Here is a 17,424-nt window from a genome sequence, read left to right as displayed (position 1 = left end):
CACTACTCCTGCCCTTTGCCCCGGCTCCTCATCTGATAATTCAGTGATAAGCCAGTGATTATAGTGCTTTAATGGACCTCGTTAGACAAATTGGACCCCAACAACTACCGGGGCATCTGTGTGAGCAGTAACCTGGGGGAGGTGTCCTGCGGTATCATTGACGCCTGGATACTGGCCTTCCTTACCGAGCACGGTGTCCCGAGTCAGATTGGCTTCCTCCCGAAACGCCACACTACTGATCATATTTATATCCTACACACCCTCATAGACAAACATGTAAAACAAAAAAGCAAAGGAAAAATATTTGCCTGTTTCATTGACTTCAAAAAAGCTTTTGATCCCATCTGGCACAGGGACTATATTACAGAATTCTTCAAAGTGGTGTAGGGGGTAAATGTATAGGAGAAAACAAGTGCTGAATCAGGACTGGCTACAAAAGGGCAGAATTCTTCACTCAGGGGCGCGGAGATATGGGCTCCACTCAGCGACCAGGACTACACAACATGGGACAAACATCCAACTCTGCATGCACGCTACCCACTGCTCATCCCCATCCAGAAGAGAGCACTGAAATTCTGGATGCATCTCCGGACAAGTCCCCCAGAGTCACTGCAACACAAGGCCTGAGAGCCCAAGAGCTGAGCCCAAGAAAGAGCCCCCTCAGTCAGCTGGCCCTGAGGCTCACTGCCCCGAACCCCACTAATACCACCCAGCCTCAGACCAGCACTGCTCACCAGCTGGAACATTGGGACACAGAAACTAAATCCCAGAGTAAACTGGATTGCTATCAGGCCCTAAACAGAGAACACACCCTGGTAGAGTCTCTTCACTGTCAGAGATACGAAGCAGAGATGGATCTTGACTAAGTACCGGCTCAGTGCCCACAGCCTGGCCAGAGAGACGGGCCGACACAGGCAGAGCTGGCTGCCCAGAGAGGAGCGGCGCTGTGGTCACTGCGAGACAGGAGAGGTCGAGACAGAGATGTACTTCCTCCTCCACTGCAATAAGTATGCCCAGATAAGGGACACGTTCTTCAACAAAATCATAAAATGTCCACCCAACCTTTGAGAAAACACAACCCCCGTGGCTGCCCAATATGTCACCACCTACCACAGCCTGAGGGGCACAGTGACACACGATCACCGGCTGTAAATAAAACGTAAATACTTGTTTGTCACGTATGTCCTTGTATTTCTGTGTTTGAAAAGTAATCTGTAAATAGTAAAATGTGTAAAAGATCATTTATATTTTATTTTATTTTGTTTTTCTGTACTTTAACGCATCTTATAAGGTATTGTGATTTATAATTATATTACTTATTTTCCAATACAATACAAATTTGTTTGTCTTGTCAATAAAGCATCTTGAATTGAATTGACTTGAGAGAGACAGAGATTCTTAGTATTATTATTTACTCTTTCGTGGATGCCTCCCTTCCTCAGACCTGTGAGATATGTGTGTGTGTGGTGTATGTGTGTGTTTTGCTGTTTGTGCAACAGTGATCAGCTGAGCTGTTTGGCTGGGACGCTCTTAAGCTAATGTTTTTGTATTTTATCTAAACTGTGTCAAAGGTCACCCCCCACCCCCCCCATTCTCAGGAAAAAAACAGTTCACTTCGGACCTCCCTCCACTCTGGAAATGGGGGGGGGCTTAATGCCACCAACACTATGCCAATCCCCGTTTGGCCCAGGTGGAGCTGTTCGTCTGGGACCGTCGCTGGGGAGTGGCCAATGGGGGAGCAGGTGTGGGCGGAGCCACCTGGCTGACATGGAATGTGTCCTGCTGGAGTTTAAACTTTGCCCCAGAGAGAGAGGGAGACAGAGGGATAGAGAGAGAGGGAGAGAGGAGAGACAGAGACACACACACCAGCTAATTGAGCAGGCCATTAATTAAGAGGCTCGTTTGAGTGGAAGGATGGCGCTGGGAATAGACAAGGTAAAACTGTCATCTGTTGCCTCAGGCTCTGTTCCCTCTTCTTCTCTCTCTCTCACACCTTCTCTTTTAGTCGGTCTGTCTGTTTTGCTATTCTGCATTTTCCCTCTCCTCCCTCCCTCTTTCTCTTTCCCTCTAGCTATCCCTCGCTCTCTCTTTTCCTCCCTCTCTCCCTTCCTCTCTCCCTCTAGCTATCCCTCTCTCTCTCCCACACTCTCTCCCTCTAGCTATCCCTCTTTCTCTCTCTCCCTCTCCCTTCCTCACCCCCTCTCTCTGTTATCAGTGCTTGCAGTGCAGTCCTGTCCTCTCTCTCTGTCACAGACCAAAGTCCAAGACACCGCTGCACTGATTTACTGTGTGTGTGTGTGTGTGTGTGTGTGTGTGTGAGTGAGTGTGTTTATGTGTAGATGTTTGTGTGTGTGTTTATGTGTAGTGTGTTTATTTGTGTGTGGGTGTCAGAATGAGTGTGTGCGCTGGCGTGTTGTGTGCATCGCAGTGTTTGCAGTGATGAACCACAACAGCACATGAAAACAAGACATGTGGAGAGAGGAAAGAGAAATAATTAAAAACAGGAGGAAGGACAGGTGTCAATTGGATGGCGTTCCCAGTGAAGTGTTCACAGGCAGTTTAATTATCTCATTCTCTCTCCCACCCTATCCCTGTCTTACCCTCTCCCTTCTCTCCCTCCCTCTCCCTCCCTGTTCCCTCTCCTCTTTCTCTCCCCCCTTTCTCTTTCCCTCCCTCTCTCCCGCTTCCCTCTCTCTCTCTTTCCCTCCCTCTCTACCACTTCCCTCTCTCTCTCTCAGGGTTATGATGGGATGGAGCTGTTGGACCTGCTGTTCGATCAAACTGATGGAATCCTGCGCAACGAGGGCTTTGGGCGTCATGGCAACCCAAACTGGCCAATCACAGAGCACCCCGTGAGTGACCTCGCCACCATCCCTCCATCCTCCAGTCCCTCTCTCTCTCTCTCTCTCTCTGAGTGTGCACATCTGTCTGTATATGTTCTTCCCTGTCTGTCTTCCTTCCTGTAGGTATCTGACAGAGGGTTGAAATGTGATAGCAAAACCAAGCCTGTACATTAATAAGGAAGTTATGGCCAATTAAGACTTGGAAAATTATACTATACTTTGTGTGTGTGTGTGTCTCTGCAGTTGCTGGTCCCTGGGGACGGAGAAGAGGAGGAGTTCTTCAATGCTCTTCTCAGTGGCAGTGACTCGGTCTCTGACTCCCCCTTGTGGTCGCCGGCGCCCAGTGACAGTGGGATCAGCGAGGACCCCCAGTCCGACCAGCTGGACAGCCCCCCGCCCTGCGCCCCGCCCGACAGCCCGCCCCTCGACTACCCCTCCGCTGTCCTACCTGCACAGAGCATGGACACCCTGGAGCCAGACGTTTCCATCGACCTGGGTAAGACAGACACACACAGACACACAATGGCTAACAGCCAAATAGACTCCCATAGAGAAATGCAAAAATAGACATTTATACATGCTGTGTGTCCCTGCAGTGTGCTGTGTGTCTCTACACATGCTGTGTGTCTCTACAGTGTGCTGTGTGTCCCTGCAGTGTGCTGTGTGTCTCTACACGTGCTGTGTGTCTCTGCAGTGTGCTGTGTGTCTCTACACGTGCTGTGTGTCTCTGCAGTGTGCTGTGTGTCTCTACACGTGCTGTGTGTCTCTGCAGTGTGCTGTGTGTCTCTACACGTGCTGTGTGTCTCTGCAGTGTGCTGTGTGTCTCTACAGTGTGCTGTGTGTCCCTGCAGTGTGCTGTGTGTCTCTACACATGCTGTGTGTCTCTGCAGTGTGCTGTGTGTCTCTACAGTGTGCTGTGTGTCCCTGCAGTGTGCTGTGTGTCTCTACACATGCTGTGTGTCTCTGCAGTGTGCTGTGTGTCTCTACAGTGTGCTGTGTGTCCCTGCAGTGTGCTGTGTGTCTCTACAGTGTGCTGTGTGTCCCTGCAGTGTTCTGTGTGTCTCTACACGTGCTGTGTGTCTCTGCAGTGTGCTGTGTGTCTCTACACGTGCTGTGTGTCTCTGCAGTGTGCTGTGTGTCTCTACACGTGCTGTGTGTCCCTGCAGTGTGCTGTGTGTCTCTACACATGCTGTGTGTCTCTGCAGTGTGCTGTGTGTCTCTACAGTGTGCTGTGTCCCTGCAGTGTGCTGTGTGTCTCTGCAGTGTGCTGTGTGTCTCTACACGTGCTGTGTGTCTCTGCAGTGTGCTGTGTGTCTCTACACGTGCTGTGTGTCAGTGCAGTGTGCTGTGTGTCTCTACACGTGCTGTGTGTCTCTGCAGTGTGCTGTGTGTCTCTACACGTGCTGTGTGTCAGTGCAGTGTGCTGTGTGTCTCTACACGTGCTGTGTGTCAGTGCAGTGTGCTGTGTGTCTCTACACGTGCTGTGTGTCAGTGCAGTGTGCTGTGTGTCTCTACACGTGCTGTGTGTCTCTACACGTGCTGTGTGTCAGTGCAGTGTGCTGTGTGTCCCTGCAGTGTGCTGTGTGTCTCTACAGTGTGCTGTGTGTCCCTGCAGTGTGCTGTGTGTCCCTGCAGTGTGCTGTGTGTCTCTACACGTGCTGTGTGTCAGTGCAGTGTGCTGTGTGTCTCTACACGTGCTGTGTGTCAGTGCAGTGTGCTGTGTGTCTCTACACGTGCTGTGTGTCAGTGCAGTGTGCTGTGTGTCCCTGCAGTGTGCTGTGTGTCTCTACAGTGTGCTGTGTGTCCCTGCAGTGTGCTGTGTGTCTCTGCAGTGTGCTGTGTGTCTCTACACGTGCTGTGTGTCTCTGCAGTGTGCTGTGTGTCCCTGCAGTGTGCTGTGTGTCTCTGCAGTGTGCTGTGTGTCTCTACACGTGCTGTGTGTCAGTGCAGTGTGCTGTGTGTCTCTGCAGTGTGCTGTGTGTCTCTGCAGTGTGCTGTTTGTCTCCACATTGTGCTGTGTGTCCCTGCAGTGTGCTGTGTGTCAGTGCAGTGTGCTGTGTGTCCATGCAGTGTGCTGTGTGTCTCTACACGTGCTGTGTGTCAGTGCAGTGTGCTGTGTGTCCCTGCAGTGTGCTGTGTGTCTCTACAGTGTGCTGTGTGTCAGTGCAGTGTGCTGTGTATCTCTGCAGGGTGTGCTAGCTGTGTGGCCACAGATGGCTGGGACTCTGGTTTCTTCAATGGGAGGCAGGGCCAGACTGGCCAGACCGGACACAACCATCACAGTGTCCAGATGCCACCCAGCTTCCCACTGACCGTGAAGGACCTGCTGCTATCCGGGAACGCGGAGCCGGTCAGTGTGAGAGTGCATGCGAGTGTGAGAGTGGGAGTGTATGTGGGTGAAGCAGAAAGGAGTAGAATGTGTAGGAGGGGTTCACATGTCTGGGTGGAGTTGGGATTGTTTGGGTGGGGTTTCACTGTTTGGGGCAGATTAGGAGTTTTCGAGTTTTGGGAAATGACAGTGTGTTTGTGTGTGTGTGTGTCTGATATATATATACTCACACGCTCTCCCTCCCTCCCCTCCTCTCTCCCTCTCTCTCTCAGCCCCAGCCACAGTCTCAGCAGCCCTTCCAGGAGCTGGTTCTGAATGAGGATGAGAAGAAGCTGCTGGCCAAAGAGGGGGTCAGTCTGCCCAGCCAGCTGCCCCTCACCAAGGTACTGAGAACACACAGAATCACATACACTCTGACACTCTCTCTCTCACACACTGACACTCTGACACTCTGACACTCTGACACTCTCTCTCTCACACACTGAAACTCTGACACACAATCTCCCTCCCCCACTTCTCTGTCTCTCTCTCTCTCAGTACGAGGAGCGGATCCTGAAGAAGATTCGCAGGAAGATCCGGAACAAGCAGTCTGCGCAGGAGAGCCGCAAGAAGAAGAAAGAGTACATCGATGGCCTGGAGAGCAGGTACACCCTCACAATGACACACTCACACTGATAAACGTTCACCAACACACTCACACTCACACTGACACACTCACACACATTTACACACTGACTGATACACTCATACTCTGACACACTGACTGACTGACAGACCGACGGACTCATACACACACACAGAGGGAAGCACAGAGGGAGGCTGACTGCTTTTCTGTCTGTCTGTCTGTCTGTCTGTCTGCCAGGATGGCTGCCTGCAGTGCACAGAACCAGGAGCTGCAGAGGAAAGTCTTCCAGCTTGAGAAACGCAACACGTAAGATACCTCATGACACAGTTTCTGTATTAAATGCTTTATGCAATTCAGCCTCATGTCTCATGGGACACTTTCTCTCCTCTCCCCCTCCCTCTCTCCCAGGTCTCTGGTGGAGCAGATGCGCAGGCTGCAGGCTCTGGTGATGAACAGTTCTCGTAAGACTGCGCAGACGGGCACCTGCATCATGGTGAGATGCGCAGCTGCCCGCCACCTTGAGCCTCAGTCCTGTCCTCAGCCTTCATTGAATTCTGTCACTCTCCCTCTTCCCCCTCTCCACTTCTCTGCCTCTCCCTCTTTCCCCCTCCCTCTCCCTCTCTCCCCTCTCTCCTTCTCTCCCACTTTATCCTTCACTGCCTCTCTCCCATATTCCCTCTCCCTCTTTCCCTCTCTACCTCACTCCCTCCCTCCATCCCTCCCCATCCCTCATCTTCATTCCTTAACTCCCTCTCTCCCTTACTCCCACACTCCCTTTCTCCCTCTACCTCTCTGCCCTTCCTCTCCCCTCTCTCCTTCTCTCCCCCTTTTCCCCTCTCCCTCACTCCCTCACTCCCTCACTCCCTGCCACTCTCCATCCCTCTCTCCCGCTCTCACCCTCCCTCTCTCACCTCCCTCTCTCTGCCCATGCAGGTGCTGGTCCTGTCCTTCTGTCTGATCCTGTTCCCCAGTTTGCAGCCATTCTCTGACAGCAAACTGAGCCAGGAGGGAGACTTCAGCCCTGTCAGAGGTCAGTACACGGTGTAGCACGGTGCTACACACTACACCACACTACACTATTCTACACTATTAACTGCATACGGCCACATTACACCCCACACTGCAACACTGCACTTCACTACACATTAGTTCACCCTGTAGGTCAATGCAGTAATATTCCCCTCCTCCCTGTCTCTCTGGCGCTCCCTGCAGTCCAGTCCCGGTCGCTGCACGCCATGGAATCCTCGCGGGTGTCTCACCACGCCGTCGCTGTGGACCACGCCTACTCCACAGCTCCAGAATCCTCCGGGCAGCCGGGAGGCGAGGGGGGGAAGGAAGGGGCCGCATTGACATCATTCGACAAGCTGCGAGAGGGGAGTGACTTCCCCCTGCCGGGCCCCGACTCCACCCACCTCAACCACACCCAGGATCTGGAAGGTAGGGGGTATCACCCCGGGGACCCCATCACCGGGCACGTCGCCACAGTGACCTGGACCGAGCGGCACGGCCGGGACACGCGCCTCAATAGCCACGCCGACGAGATGTGACAAAGGAGGCAGGAGCCCTGATGTTGATCAGCACTCTGTCCCCGTCACTGCTCTTGTTAACGCTGTATTCTGTCCCTACATTTCTTGTCTGTTTTTTTATATGATATTATTTTGTATTGGATTAGTCTTTTAGGATTTAGCGAGACACTGAGGTACAGATATGGATTAATGATAAATATGTGAAGTTTTAATTATTTAAAGATTTCTGTCAGATTCAGGGGGACGTTGCTCAGGGGGGGTTTTAGTATTCCTACCAGCGGCGGCCAAGAGGCGTGAGAACAGAAGAGCCATGCTTACAGTCGGAGATTGCCTCTGCAGTGTGTGGGGGTGGCGGGGCACCGATGCCCAGCCCTCACCCACCCGGCCAGCCAGTCTGGAGTCACTGCCCAGCACCCTGGCCACTGGGTTCCTGCTTACAAGAATGAAAGAACAAATCCATCTCTTGATTTGAAATGTCGCCGCTTGCCACGTCAGGCCAGATGAATAAGGATGAATCACTGCTGTTCGATCGTGTGTTCAGTTTGAGCCAACATGGCCCCCGCGGGCCACAGCTTCTTCCCCCTGCAGGCTGTGTGGGCTTCGGGGAGCGCACAGATGGGGTTGCTGTATAAACAGTAATAGACGTTCAAATGGTGGCCGTTGAAGCTGGACCGGGATGAGAATTGACTGTAAAAGGTTTTATTTTGAAAGGTTTTACTTTTTCCCTCTGAGCCCTGTGGCTGTATTCTGTGTTGTGTTTTGTAAGATGTCAATGTCATACACAATACAGTGCCTAAAGAAAGTCTACAGCCTCTTTTTTCACTTTGTGTTGTGTTGAGTTTTATGCATTTACTGTAAATGAGGATTTTTCCCCCCATTTATCTACACACCGTACTCCACACTGTTAAGGGGACAAAAGTTTGTATTGTGGGAAAATATAAATAAAAAAACAACAACTGAAATATCATAATTGGATAAGTCTCCACCCCCCATGAGTTAATACTTGGCGAAAGCACTTTTAGCAGCAGTTACAGCTGTGAGTCTGTTTGCACACCTAGGTTTGGCAATATTTGACCACTCTTCTGTACAAAACTATTCAGCTGTGTCAAGGTCCTTGGAGAGTGTTGATGGATGGAGTCATCTGTCAAGTCCTGCCACAAAGTTTCGATTGCATTCAGATCGGGGTTCTGACGGGGCCACTCAAGGACATTTGCCCGTTTGTTCCTTAGCCACTCCTGGGTGCTTTTGCTGTGTGTTTCGGGTCGTTGATATGCTGAGGGGAACGTCTGTCCCAGTTTCAGCTTTCTTGCACATGGCAGCAGGTTTTCCTCAAGGACTTCTCTGTACTTTGCGCCAGTCATTTCCCCTTCTATCTTGACGAGTGTGCCAGTCCGTCCTGGTGAGAAACATCGCCATAACACGATGCTGCCACCAGCATGCTTCACAGCAGGGATTGTGTTCTGTGGGTGATGCGCTGTGCTGGGTTTACACCAAAAATAACGCTTTGCATTAGGCTGGAGAAACAGAGAGAGCAGGAGAGAGGTGAGAGCGCAGTGTTCCATTTCGCAGAAGAGACAGAGGGCGGTGTTCCAAGTTTCCTAGAGACAGAGAGGGAGGGGGAGGAAAGGAGAGAGAGTGTGGAGGATGATGATTTCCCAAGTTTGCATGGAGAGAGAGAGAGAGAGAGAAAGAGAACGAAAGAATGAATGAAAAAAGGGAAAAAGAGAAAGCAGGGAAGGACAGCGATAGAGAGAGAGGGAGAGAGAGGGAGGGAAAGATAGAGTGAGCAATGCCTTTTCTGCTCGGTTCTGTGCCACCCAGTGCGGCGCCAGGTGGAGGGGGGGGTTGTGGGGTGGTGGGGGGAGTGCGCCGGGCATCAGGTCCAGCTGGCTGCTTCTTATCACCGTGGCGACTGGAGAACTGTGTCTTTGATGTGCTCGGAGAGGAACGCAGAGCGCTGTGAGGAGAGAGATCCCTGGGGCGGACCTGTCAATCACCCCATCACACCAGACAGAGCGAGGGAGAGGGAGAGGGAGAGAGGGAGTGAGGGAGAGGGAGAGAGAGAGAGAGAGAGAGAGAGAGAAAGAGGGAGGTAGGGCGAGGGGGAGGGTGGGAGTAAGACAGGCAGAGAGGCTGCCCTGGCACTCTGTCTGTGTTTGATCAGTGGATTGCTCTCCCATGATGGATACAATCTGACCCAAATAAACAACTAAACTCTCCCCACATACACAACACAGAAAGACTCCCCTTCAACGTTCCTCAGCCCCTCAGCCCCGCGGCCCAGAGGAACACACTGTACTGCTCAAGAACAGGGCCACAGTGACACAACACTGCTCAATAACATGGTCAGAGTGACACAATGATACTGTATTGCTCAATAACAGTAACAATAACACAATTTCTTGAAGATCACATTGTGTGATATAATCTTATTATCTAGTTGCGTATTAAATATGTCACATTCTGTCAATAGCAGCACAGACAAAAGATAGAGGAGCCCCACCGAGTTCAATAACACAGCCCACCAGCCCTGTAAATGTCTGGACACATGTACACTAATTGTACATTTTAACATTTTAACTTTTATTTTGTCATTGTATTTATTCTATTCTCTTCACTGTATATGTAAATGTTTCGGCAACACTGGTGATAACTTGTCATGTCGTTAAAGCTCATTTTGAATTTTAATGTAAGCCACTCGCTGTGCGCATTCATTCACAGACTGGCTGCCTCCTGCACAGTGCCACACAAACGAACGGTTTGAAACTACTGTCTCTCTGTTGTCTCCCTCTTCTGTCTCTCCCTGCTGTCTCTCTCTGTTGTCCCTCTCTGCTGTCTCTCCCTGCTGTCTCTCTCTGTTGTCCCTCTCTTCTGTCTCACCCTGCTGTCTCTCTCTGTTGTCCCTCTCTGCTGTCTCTCCCTGCTGTCTCTCTCTGTTGTCCCTCTCTGCTGTCTCTCCCTGCTGTCTCTCTCTGTTGTCCCTCTCTGCTGTCTCTCCCTGCTGTCTCTCTGTGCTGTTCCTCTCCAGATTATACACACTGAGATTGTTTGGCCAATACTGGCGATTTATGTGCATCAAATTAGAGGAGGGGGGAGAGTATCCTACTGTTTAGACAATAGAGCTTTGAACTGAATTGAATTGAACTGAGAGAGAGAGAGCTAGAATGAGAAAGAGAGAGCAAAGTGAGAGACTGGGGAGAATGCAGGCAGAGATGGTTGCAGGGTGTTGTGTTGCATTGTGTTGTGTTGTGTTGACATCTGCCATGCTCCAGCCCTTCAGTGCCCAAGACATGAATAAATGAAGACGCCCCCTGCATCTTCAACGCAATGATTTCAGTGTCAGTGCTGTGATGTGAGACTGAAGTCAACATTAATGACCTCAGGTGGGGCCGGCCGGTCAACAGCCCCTGCTGGACATCCCAGCCTGGATTGGATCAGTTGAATGTGAAATCAATGAAAAAACGTTTATGTGAATCGTAAGCCGTGTATTGTAGCGCAAGGCCAATGTGAATGTGTGTGAAACAGCTCTAGACAGACAGAGAGGGAGAGGGGGAGAGGGAGAGAGAGAGAGAGGGAGAGAGAAAAGTGAAATGGACATTAGTTCAAAGTCTCTCTCTCCCTCTCTCTCTTTCTGTCTTTTCCCCCGTTGATCCCATTAGCTAGGTCTCTAAGTGGCTTGTTGTTAAAATCAGTCAACCGTACACACACACAAAAACACACATATAAACCCATGCACACACACACTTGCATATATGTCTCCTGGGTCACCTGTCTGTATTATCTGAGAGAGAGAGAGAGAAGAAGACGGGGGGGGAGGCGATGTCATCTGGAGTTTAAACCTTGATGCTCTGGATTCCAGGAAAGCAGGGATGTGTGTGTGTGTAGGAAAGGAGGATGGAAGTTGACAACAGGGATACACATTGCGTGCCACACAGACTCCAGGGATCGATCTGGAAATTACTCACACACACACACACACGCACGCACACACACTCACACACACTGCTGCACTGAGAGAGATGGAGAGAGACAGACAGAGACTGAAAGACTGAGGGAGACTGGGAGACACTGAGACACTGAGAGAGATTGGAAGAGACACTGAGACACTAAGACTACGAGTCGTACATCCCAATTCGCTCATCACCAAAAAACATTCCCTGAAAAGCAGTGAAGTAGGTTTGGTTTCTGAGTTGGGGAGGTACGCACCCAGTATGCCTATGGAGCTGGACATACATTATTGGGGGGGACTATTAAACGTTCTCTCAACACGTTCCCCCCGTCCCCCCCTAGCTGAAAAGGAAGAAATGTACAAAATGAGCCAACATGAAATGACAGTAACTCACGCCTGTGCATGTTCACTCTCATTAGGATTTCAATCAGTTTGGAAAAAACAGAACTGGTGTCAAACATTGAGAAAATACCGCCCAGCCACTGGCAGAGACAGGACAACTGAGAGAGACAGGACAACTGAAAGAGACAGGAAAACTGGGAGAGATGAGAGGAGGAAAGATTCCTCTGCTGCGTTTGCATAACTCCACGGGGACCAAATACCATTACTTGAACACACACACTCCCATACCATGATGTGTATATATGTATGTATGTATTAATTCTGCGTCTCTGCAAATTGTCAATTACTTTCCTGACCGCAGTCTTCAGAGCGCCGGGTCCCCCGCGCCCTTCATTACTCGCCGCTTGACGTGTCGGGCGGCCTGTGATTGGCTGAGACATGAAAGAGCCGCTAATTGGATTAATCTCTTGGGCACAGTCCACGGCTCCGGTTCGCGCTGTCCACGGTCAGGAATACACTATATACAAGTAACAAGAACAGCAATAATAATAAAGTAGTAAAACATTCAATTTAAAACATCAAAACAAAGGCCGGTGCTCAGGAACATGGGGGACAACACAAACAGTGAATACACAATGGCAATTTCAGGCATTGACACACATGATATCCATATCTCTCGTAAGGGGTCCGGTATTGCAGTGCAACCTGTCAGCGCGCAGGACGGACGCACACCGCTCCTCTGGCCGGCATTGAGCGGTTTACAAAATAAATGAACCAATGAAGCAATACATAAATAAATGCATATATAAATGGACATGCCAATTAAGCAATTATGTACTTTCTCGTTTAGAAATTGGTGGGGAGTGGGGGGCGAAACTGATTCTCCTCTGCAGAAAAAAGCAAACTAATGATGACAGCGCACCTCTCTCTCTGCCTCTCTCTCTCTTTCTCATTCTCTCTCTCTCTCCCTCCCTCCCGGTATCTATCTTTGATGTGCGCTTGATACAGTGAGAAACAAGGTAGAAGAGAACGAGGCGAAGTCTGGTCACGGACTGCGTGTTTCAAGTTTGTTAACGTTGATTTATTATTTATTTTAATTTATTATGCATTTGTTATTTTTATTTATTAATATTGTTCGATCCAATGCACTTGAGCCGCACCAGCTATTGGAATACATAACATCTATATATGTATGTATGTATCTATCAGTCTGTCTGTATATCTATCTATTTATCTATGCATCCATTTATCTGTCTATCTGTCTTTCTGTCTATCTGTATATCATGGTATTACAGACCCACACACAGAGTTCTGCACATCTGGCTCTCCCGCGCTCCAGCTGTTTGCGCGCACACGCCGCGGGTATAAGAGCGGCGTCCGCAGATGTCGGAGCTCAGACGAGCAGGAGCAGCGAGAGACACGGCGGAGAGACCAGCCGGGAGACAGAGAGACAGAGAGATACCGCACCGACAGACACGCACTCGCTGGTGGATCCGTGCGGCTCGGACAGGACGCGCTCCAGACGGGAGTCTTCCTCACCGGCCGAGTGAATTTGTAATGTGCGGAATTTGTTGGGTCTCATTTCGGTCTCTGGTCCTGCCTGCTGCTGTGTGTGTGTGTCTGTTGGTATGTGTGTGTGCATGATTGTGTGAGTGTGCTTGACAATGTGTGTGCCAGTAGGTGTGCCAGTGTTTGTGTGTGTCTGAGTGTGTGAGACAATGCATAGCAGGTGTTGAAGAACCAAGGGATCCATGCAGCAACAGCAGCAGCAAGAGAGCCCAGCGGCCCCCACCCTGCTCCCGCTGCCCCCCCTGCCTGTGCCTGGCCTGTGCGGACTGGCCCTGGGAGGGGGTTGGGGCGAGGAAGAGGAAGGGCACCTGAGGCTGGCCAATCAGAGCGAGACGGAGCTGGGCAACAACACCCTGCGCTGCTGGCTGAACTTCCTGTCTCGAGAGACGTCGGCGGAGCTGGGGGGCGAGGGCTGGTCGCTGGGGCTGCGGGTGGCCGTGGCGCTGGTGTACTCCCTGGTGTGCGTGCTGGGGCTTGTGGGTAATCTGCTGGCACTGTACCTGCTGCGCTCCCGGCACCTCCGCCGGTCCCCCCACCGCCGCTCGCCCCTCACCTGCTTCCTGGCGGGGCTGGCGCTGACCGACCTGCAGTTCGTGCTGACGCTGCCCTTCTGGGCGGTGGACACGGCGCTGGACTTCCGCTGGCCCTTCGGTTGCGCCATGTGCAAGATTCTGAGCTCGGTGTCCACTTTCAACATGTATGCCAGCGTGTTCTTCCTCACCGCCATGAGTGTGGCACGCTACTGCTCTGTGGCCTGCTCGAACCGCCCCGCCCGCTGCCTCCTGCCCACTCCCTGCCCCTGCTCCTCCTCCTCCTCCTACCCCTTGGCTCCCTCCGCGCCCTGCTGGGCCAGTCTGGGGGTCTGGGCACTGTCCCTGGCTGCCACGCTGCCGCACGCCATCTACTCCACCACGGTCAGGCTGTCAGAGCGCGACGAGCTGTGCCTGGTGCGTTTCCCAGACTCGGGTGGTGGCTGGGACCCACAGCTACTGCTCGGGCTGTACCAGACCCAGAAAGTTCTGTTGGGCTTCGTCATCCCGCTGGTCATCATCTCCGTCTGCTACCTGCTGCTGCTGCGCTTTGTGCGGCGCCGGCGTGGGGGTGGGAGGGTCGAGGAAGGAGCAGGAAAACGAGACAAAGGACACGGGGGAAGGAGTCGGCAAAGCAAGAGACGCTCAAAGGTGACCCGCTCGGTGGCCATCGTAGTACTAGCCTTCTTCCTGTGCTGGCTGCCCAACCAGGCGCTGACTCTCTGGGGGGTGCTGATCAAATTCGACCTGCTGCCCTTCAGCAAGGCCTTCTACAACGCGCAGGCCTACGCCTTCCCCCTCAGCGTGTGCCTGGCCCACGCCAACAGCTGCCTGAACCCCGTGCTGTACTGCCTGGTCCGCCCTGAGTTCCGGTCCGGCCTGAAACAGCTGCTGCTGCGAGCCAAGCCCCCCCGAAGCACCCTGGTCATCCTGCGCCCTCGCAAGCAGAAAGTGGCACCCCCCCCAGCCCACAGCGAACCGCCCCCCTGTCCTGCACCCCCCGCAGTGGCACTGGATGGGAGAGACTGAGTTTGGCGAGGGGAGGAGAGGAGAGAGGGAGGATGGACAGGTGGACACAAGCAGGAGGACCGTTGGGTGTGGGTGAGAGGTTGTGGCATACTAAAGCTTCCTCTTTTCACACTGTGGAGGACATCTGACCTGTGTGTGGAGGGTGAGGGCAGACAGATCTAGTGGATGTCTCTGTCTCTGTCCCCATCTCCACTAGCGGAAACATGAAATGCAGTTTCAACTGAATACAAAAGCTCTGCTCTCTCCCTCCCTCCCTTATACCAGGAAACTGCATAATGAAAATGTATATATTGTTCTCTACCCTCTTCTTCATCTCCTGGCACGCTTGCCAGGGAACACCATCCAAATCTCCAGCAGAAATGCTCTCCTTGTACAACGAATGGTCCTCCCTGTGTTTGAACTGCATCAGAGTGCAGCACACTGCTCCTCTGGCTCCGGATGCGTTCTGTTAATGTGTTACTGACTGGTTCACCAGCTGGGAAACATCGTCTGCGAGTGCTGGGCTCATGCTGTGCGCTGTCTGTGGCTCTGTGTGTTTGAACCTGCGCTACGGACTCCTACAGAACTGGCAGGTAGAGCATTAGGTATACGAATCATAACCCCTGACATTATACACACACACACCCCACAATCACACACACAGACACCCCACAATCACACACACACATTTCACACACACTCACACTCTCTCTCTCACAGACACACACACTCACTGTGTGTGTGTGTGTATCTGAATCTGAAATCACTGGGAAGCTGCCATTCCATAATTCATGTTTTCTGGGGTGGCATCAAAAGCTTACACACGCAGTTACGCACAGGGAGCTGGGGGGGCAATTCAGCAGGATCTATATAATTCCCACTGAGCTGCCACGTCCTCTGAGTGGGCTCATTATAATTATCCCTCAATTAATGAATTGTGTTACCCCACCATTAATGAGGAACTGAGAACTGTACAACACACACACACAAACTCCCTCCCTCTCTCTCTCCCACACACAGACTTTATCTCTCGCACATTCACACATTCACACACACACACACACACACAGTCTCTCTCCCCCCACCACCCACACACACACACACACACGGTGCCAGTCGCCTCATATTCAGTGCTGTTCAGTTTCCGCGAACTGTTATTTTTGTTGTTACGGCCCTGCGGAGTGCACTGTAACAGCATCACTAATTCATAAAGAAAGACATATTATATAATAATATAAAGATCAAATATGGCTAAATCCACAAAAATGTAAATGTATATAAGGACAAAATAATGCATAATAATAATAATAATAATAATAATAATAATATTGTGAAGAAATGTGATGTTTATTTTAGTTTTATAGTAGATTAATTAATTAACTACATACATAAATGCACAGCTCTTCTTAATGGGTCTCTTTATTATCCTGAACAGGGAGCCTGAAGTAATTTGAAATGCAGTAAAAAATAAATAATTAAGACTAACATGAAAATCAATGCCTTTTCTTCTTTTGTGTCTTTTCTTCTTAATAATGGAGAGAGAGTGAGAGGGGGGTGGGGGTGGCAGGTTCTGGGGCAACAGTCAGCCAGTGTGTCAGTCAGTCAGTCAGCCAGTGTGTGAGTCAGTCAGTGTGTCAGTCAGTCAGAATCTGTGTGTGTGTATCTGTATCCCAACCCCTGTCTGTAATTCCAGCCCATGATCCTGGTGGATTTCTGTTCTACCCTGCCAATGCGCTGTGCTCTCACAGGACCAGTCTGTCAATCCAGACACTGGCTCCAAAAATTACAGCACAGGTTAGCTGGGGAGGTAGGCGGGGGGGGTGGCTGGGGATGGGGCAGCGGATTTAGTAATTGCTTTTCTGGGGGGTGGGCGGGATTTAATTTCCAGCTGTGGTAATCTCTCTCGACCCGCCGAAACACACAGGTCTTGCGTTTTACATATTCTATTTCCTGTGCCAATTTTGTAATATATATATATATATTTAACATGTTACCAGAGGTGAATCAATTTGTCAGCAGGCCCCTGGCTGGTGTCTGTGCTAATCTCAGGCAGCGAAGATTGCACTGCGGTCCCCAGACTCTGATGTTTGCCGAAGACTGAAGCAGGCTTCTGAACGCTCTGATCGCTCTCCCTGACTCCTCCCCCGGGGCCACTTCTCTGAGCTTCTTGCACAAGTGGAAGAAACAACTATCTATTTTTATTTTATTTTCTTCTAGACTCCCAAGCCAGAGAGGGGCATCAGGTCTTCTCTTCTCTGTGTTTGTTTTTGGTGCACTTAATTAGTTAATTGAACTAATTAGACACTTAATTGGCCCATCTCTCATAAGCCTTAGTGGGGTTGCTGAAAACTCCCAGTTAGACAACAGTCTGACAATGTTTTAATCAGTGTAACAGTCAGTCAGTCAGTGTGTCAGTCATTCAGTGTGTCAGTCAGTCATTCATTCAGTCATCACAACGAAGTCACAATACAGAAGCAGATACAGTAACACGAAAGAAAAGTGCAGGAGTATGTACCTGAATAACAATCAGGAGCAACAGAGGGGAGCCTCAGCAAAACAGGAGCATTAAAGCACTAGTGTCCTTGAGGGGGGCAGGAGCGTCAAATGGGCAGTCAGTGTGTGTCAACATCTAATAAATAAATAAAAAAACACACACTCTCTCACACACACACACAGATTCACACCGGCAAATTCTGCAGGATC

The 17,424-nt window shown here is 50.9% G+C and overlaps 2 protein-coding genes across 2 annotated transcripts; both read left to right on the top strand.

The window, feature by feature from the left end:
* The first annotated feature begins 1,791 nt into the window (after positions 1-1,791).
* On the top strand, positions 1,792-8,128 carry creb3l3a (cAMP responsive element binding protein 3-like 3a). The gene is made up of 10 exons (XM_066695848.1): positions 1,792-1,935; positions 2,739-2,852; positions 3,087-3,339; positions 5,033-5,193; positions 5,445-5,555; positions 5,710-5,816; positions 6,035-6,103; positions 6,206-6,290; positions 6,731-6,827; positions 7,010-8,128. Exons 1-10 carry the CDS (start codon positions 1,915-1,917, stop codon positions 7,342-7,344), a joined length of 1,353 nt encoding a protein of 450 aa, XP_066551945.1. The 5' UTR covers positions 1,792-1,914; the 3' UTR covers positions 7,345-8,128.
* Positions 8,129-13,029: 4,901 nt separating this feature from the next.
* On the top strand, positions 13,030-15,973 carry LOC136717861 (relaxin-3 receptor 1). The gene has a single exon (XM_066695408.1). It carries the CDS (start codon positions 13,366-13,368, stop codon positions 14,740-14,742), a length of 1,377 nt encoding a protein of 458 aa, XP_066551505.1. The 5' UTR covers positions 13,030-13,365; the 3' UTR covers positions 14,743-15,973.
* The last annotated feature ends 1,451 nt before the right edge of the window (positions 15,974-17,424 follow it).

This window comes from Amia ocellicauda, chromosome 22, assembly GCF_036373705.1.
Source record: "Amia ocellicauda isolate fAmiCal2 chromosome 22, fAmiCal2.hap1, whole genome shotgun sequence".
Classification (NCBI taxonomy): Eukaryota; Metazoa; Chordata; class Actinopteri; order Amiiformes; family Amiidae; genus Amia; species Amia ocellicauda.
This window is presented reverse-complemented; position numbering and strand designations above follow the sequence as displayed.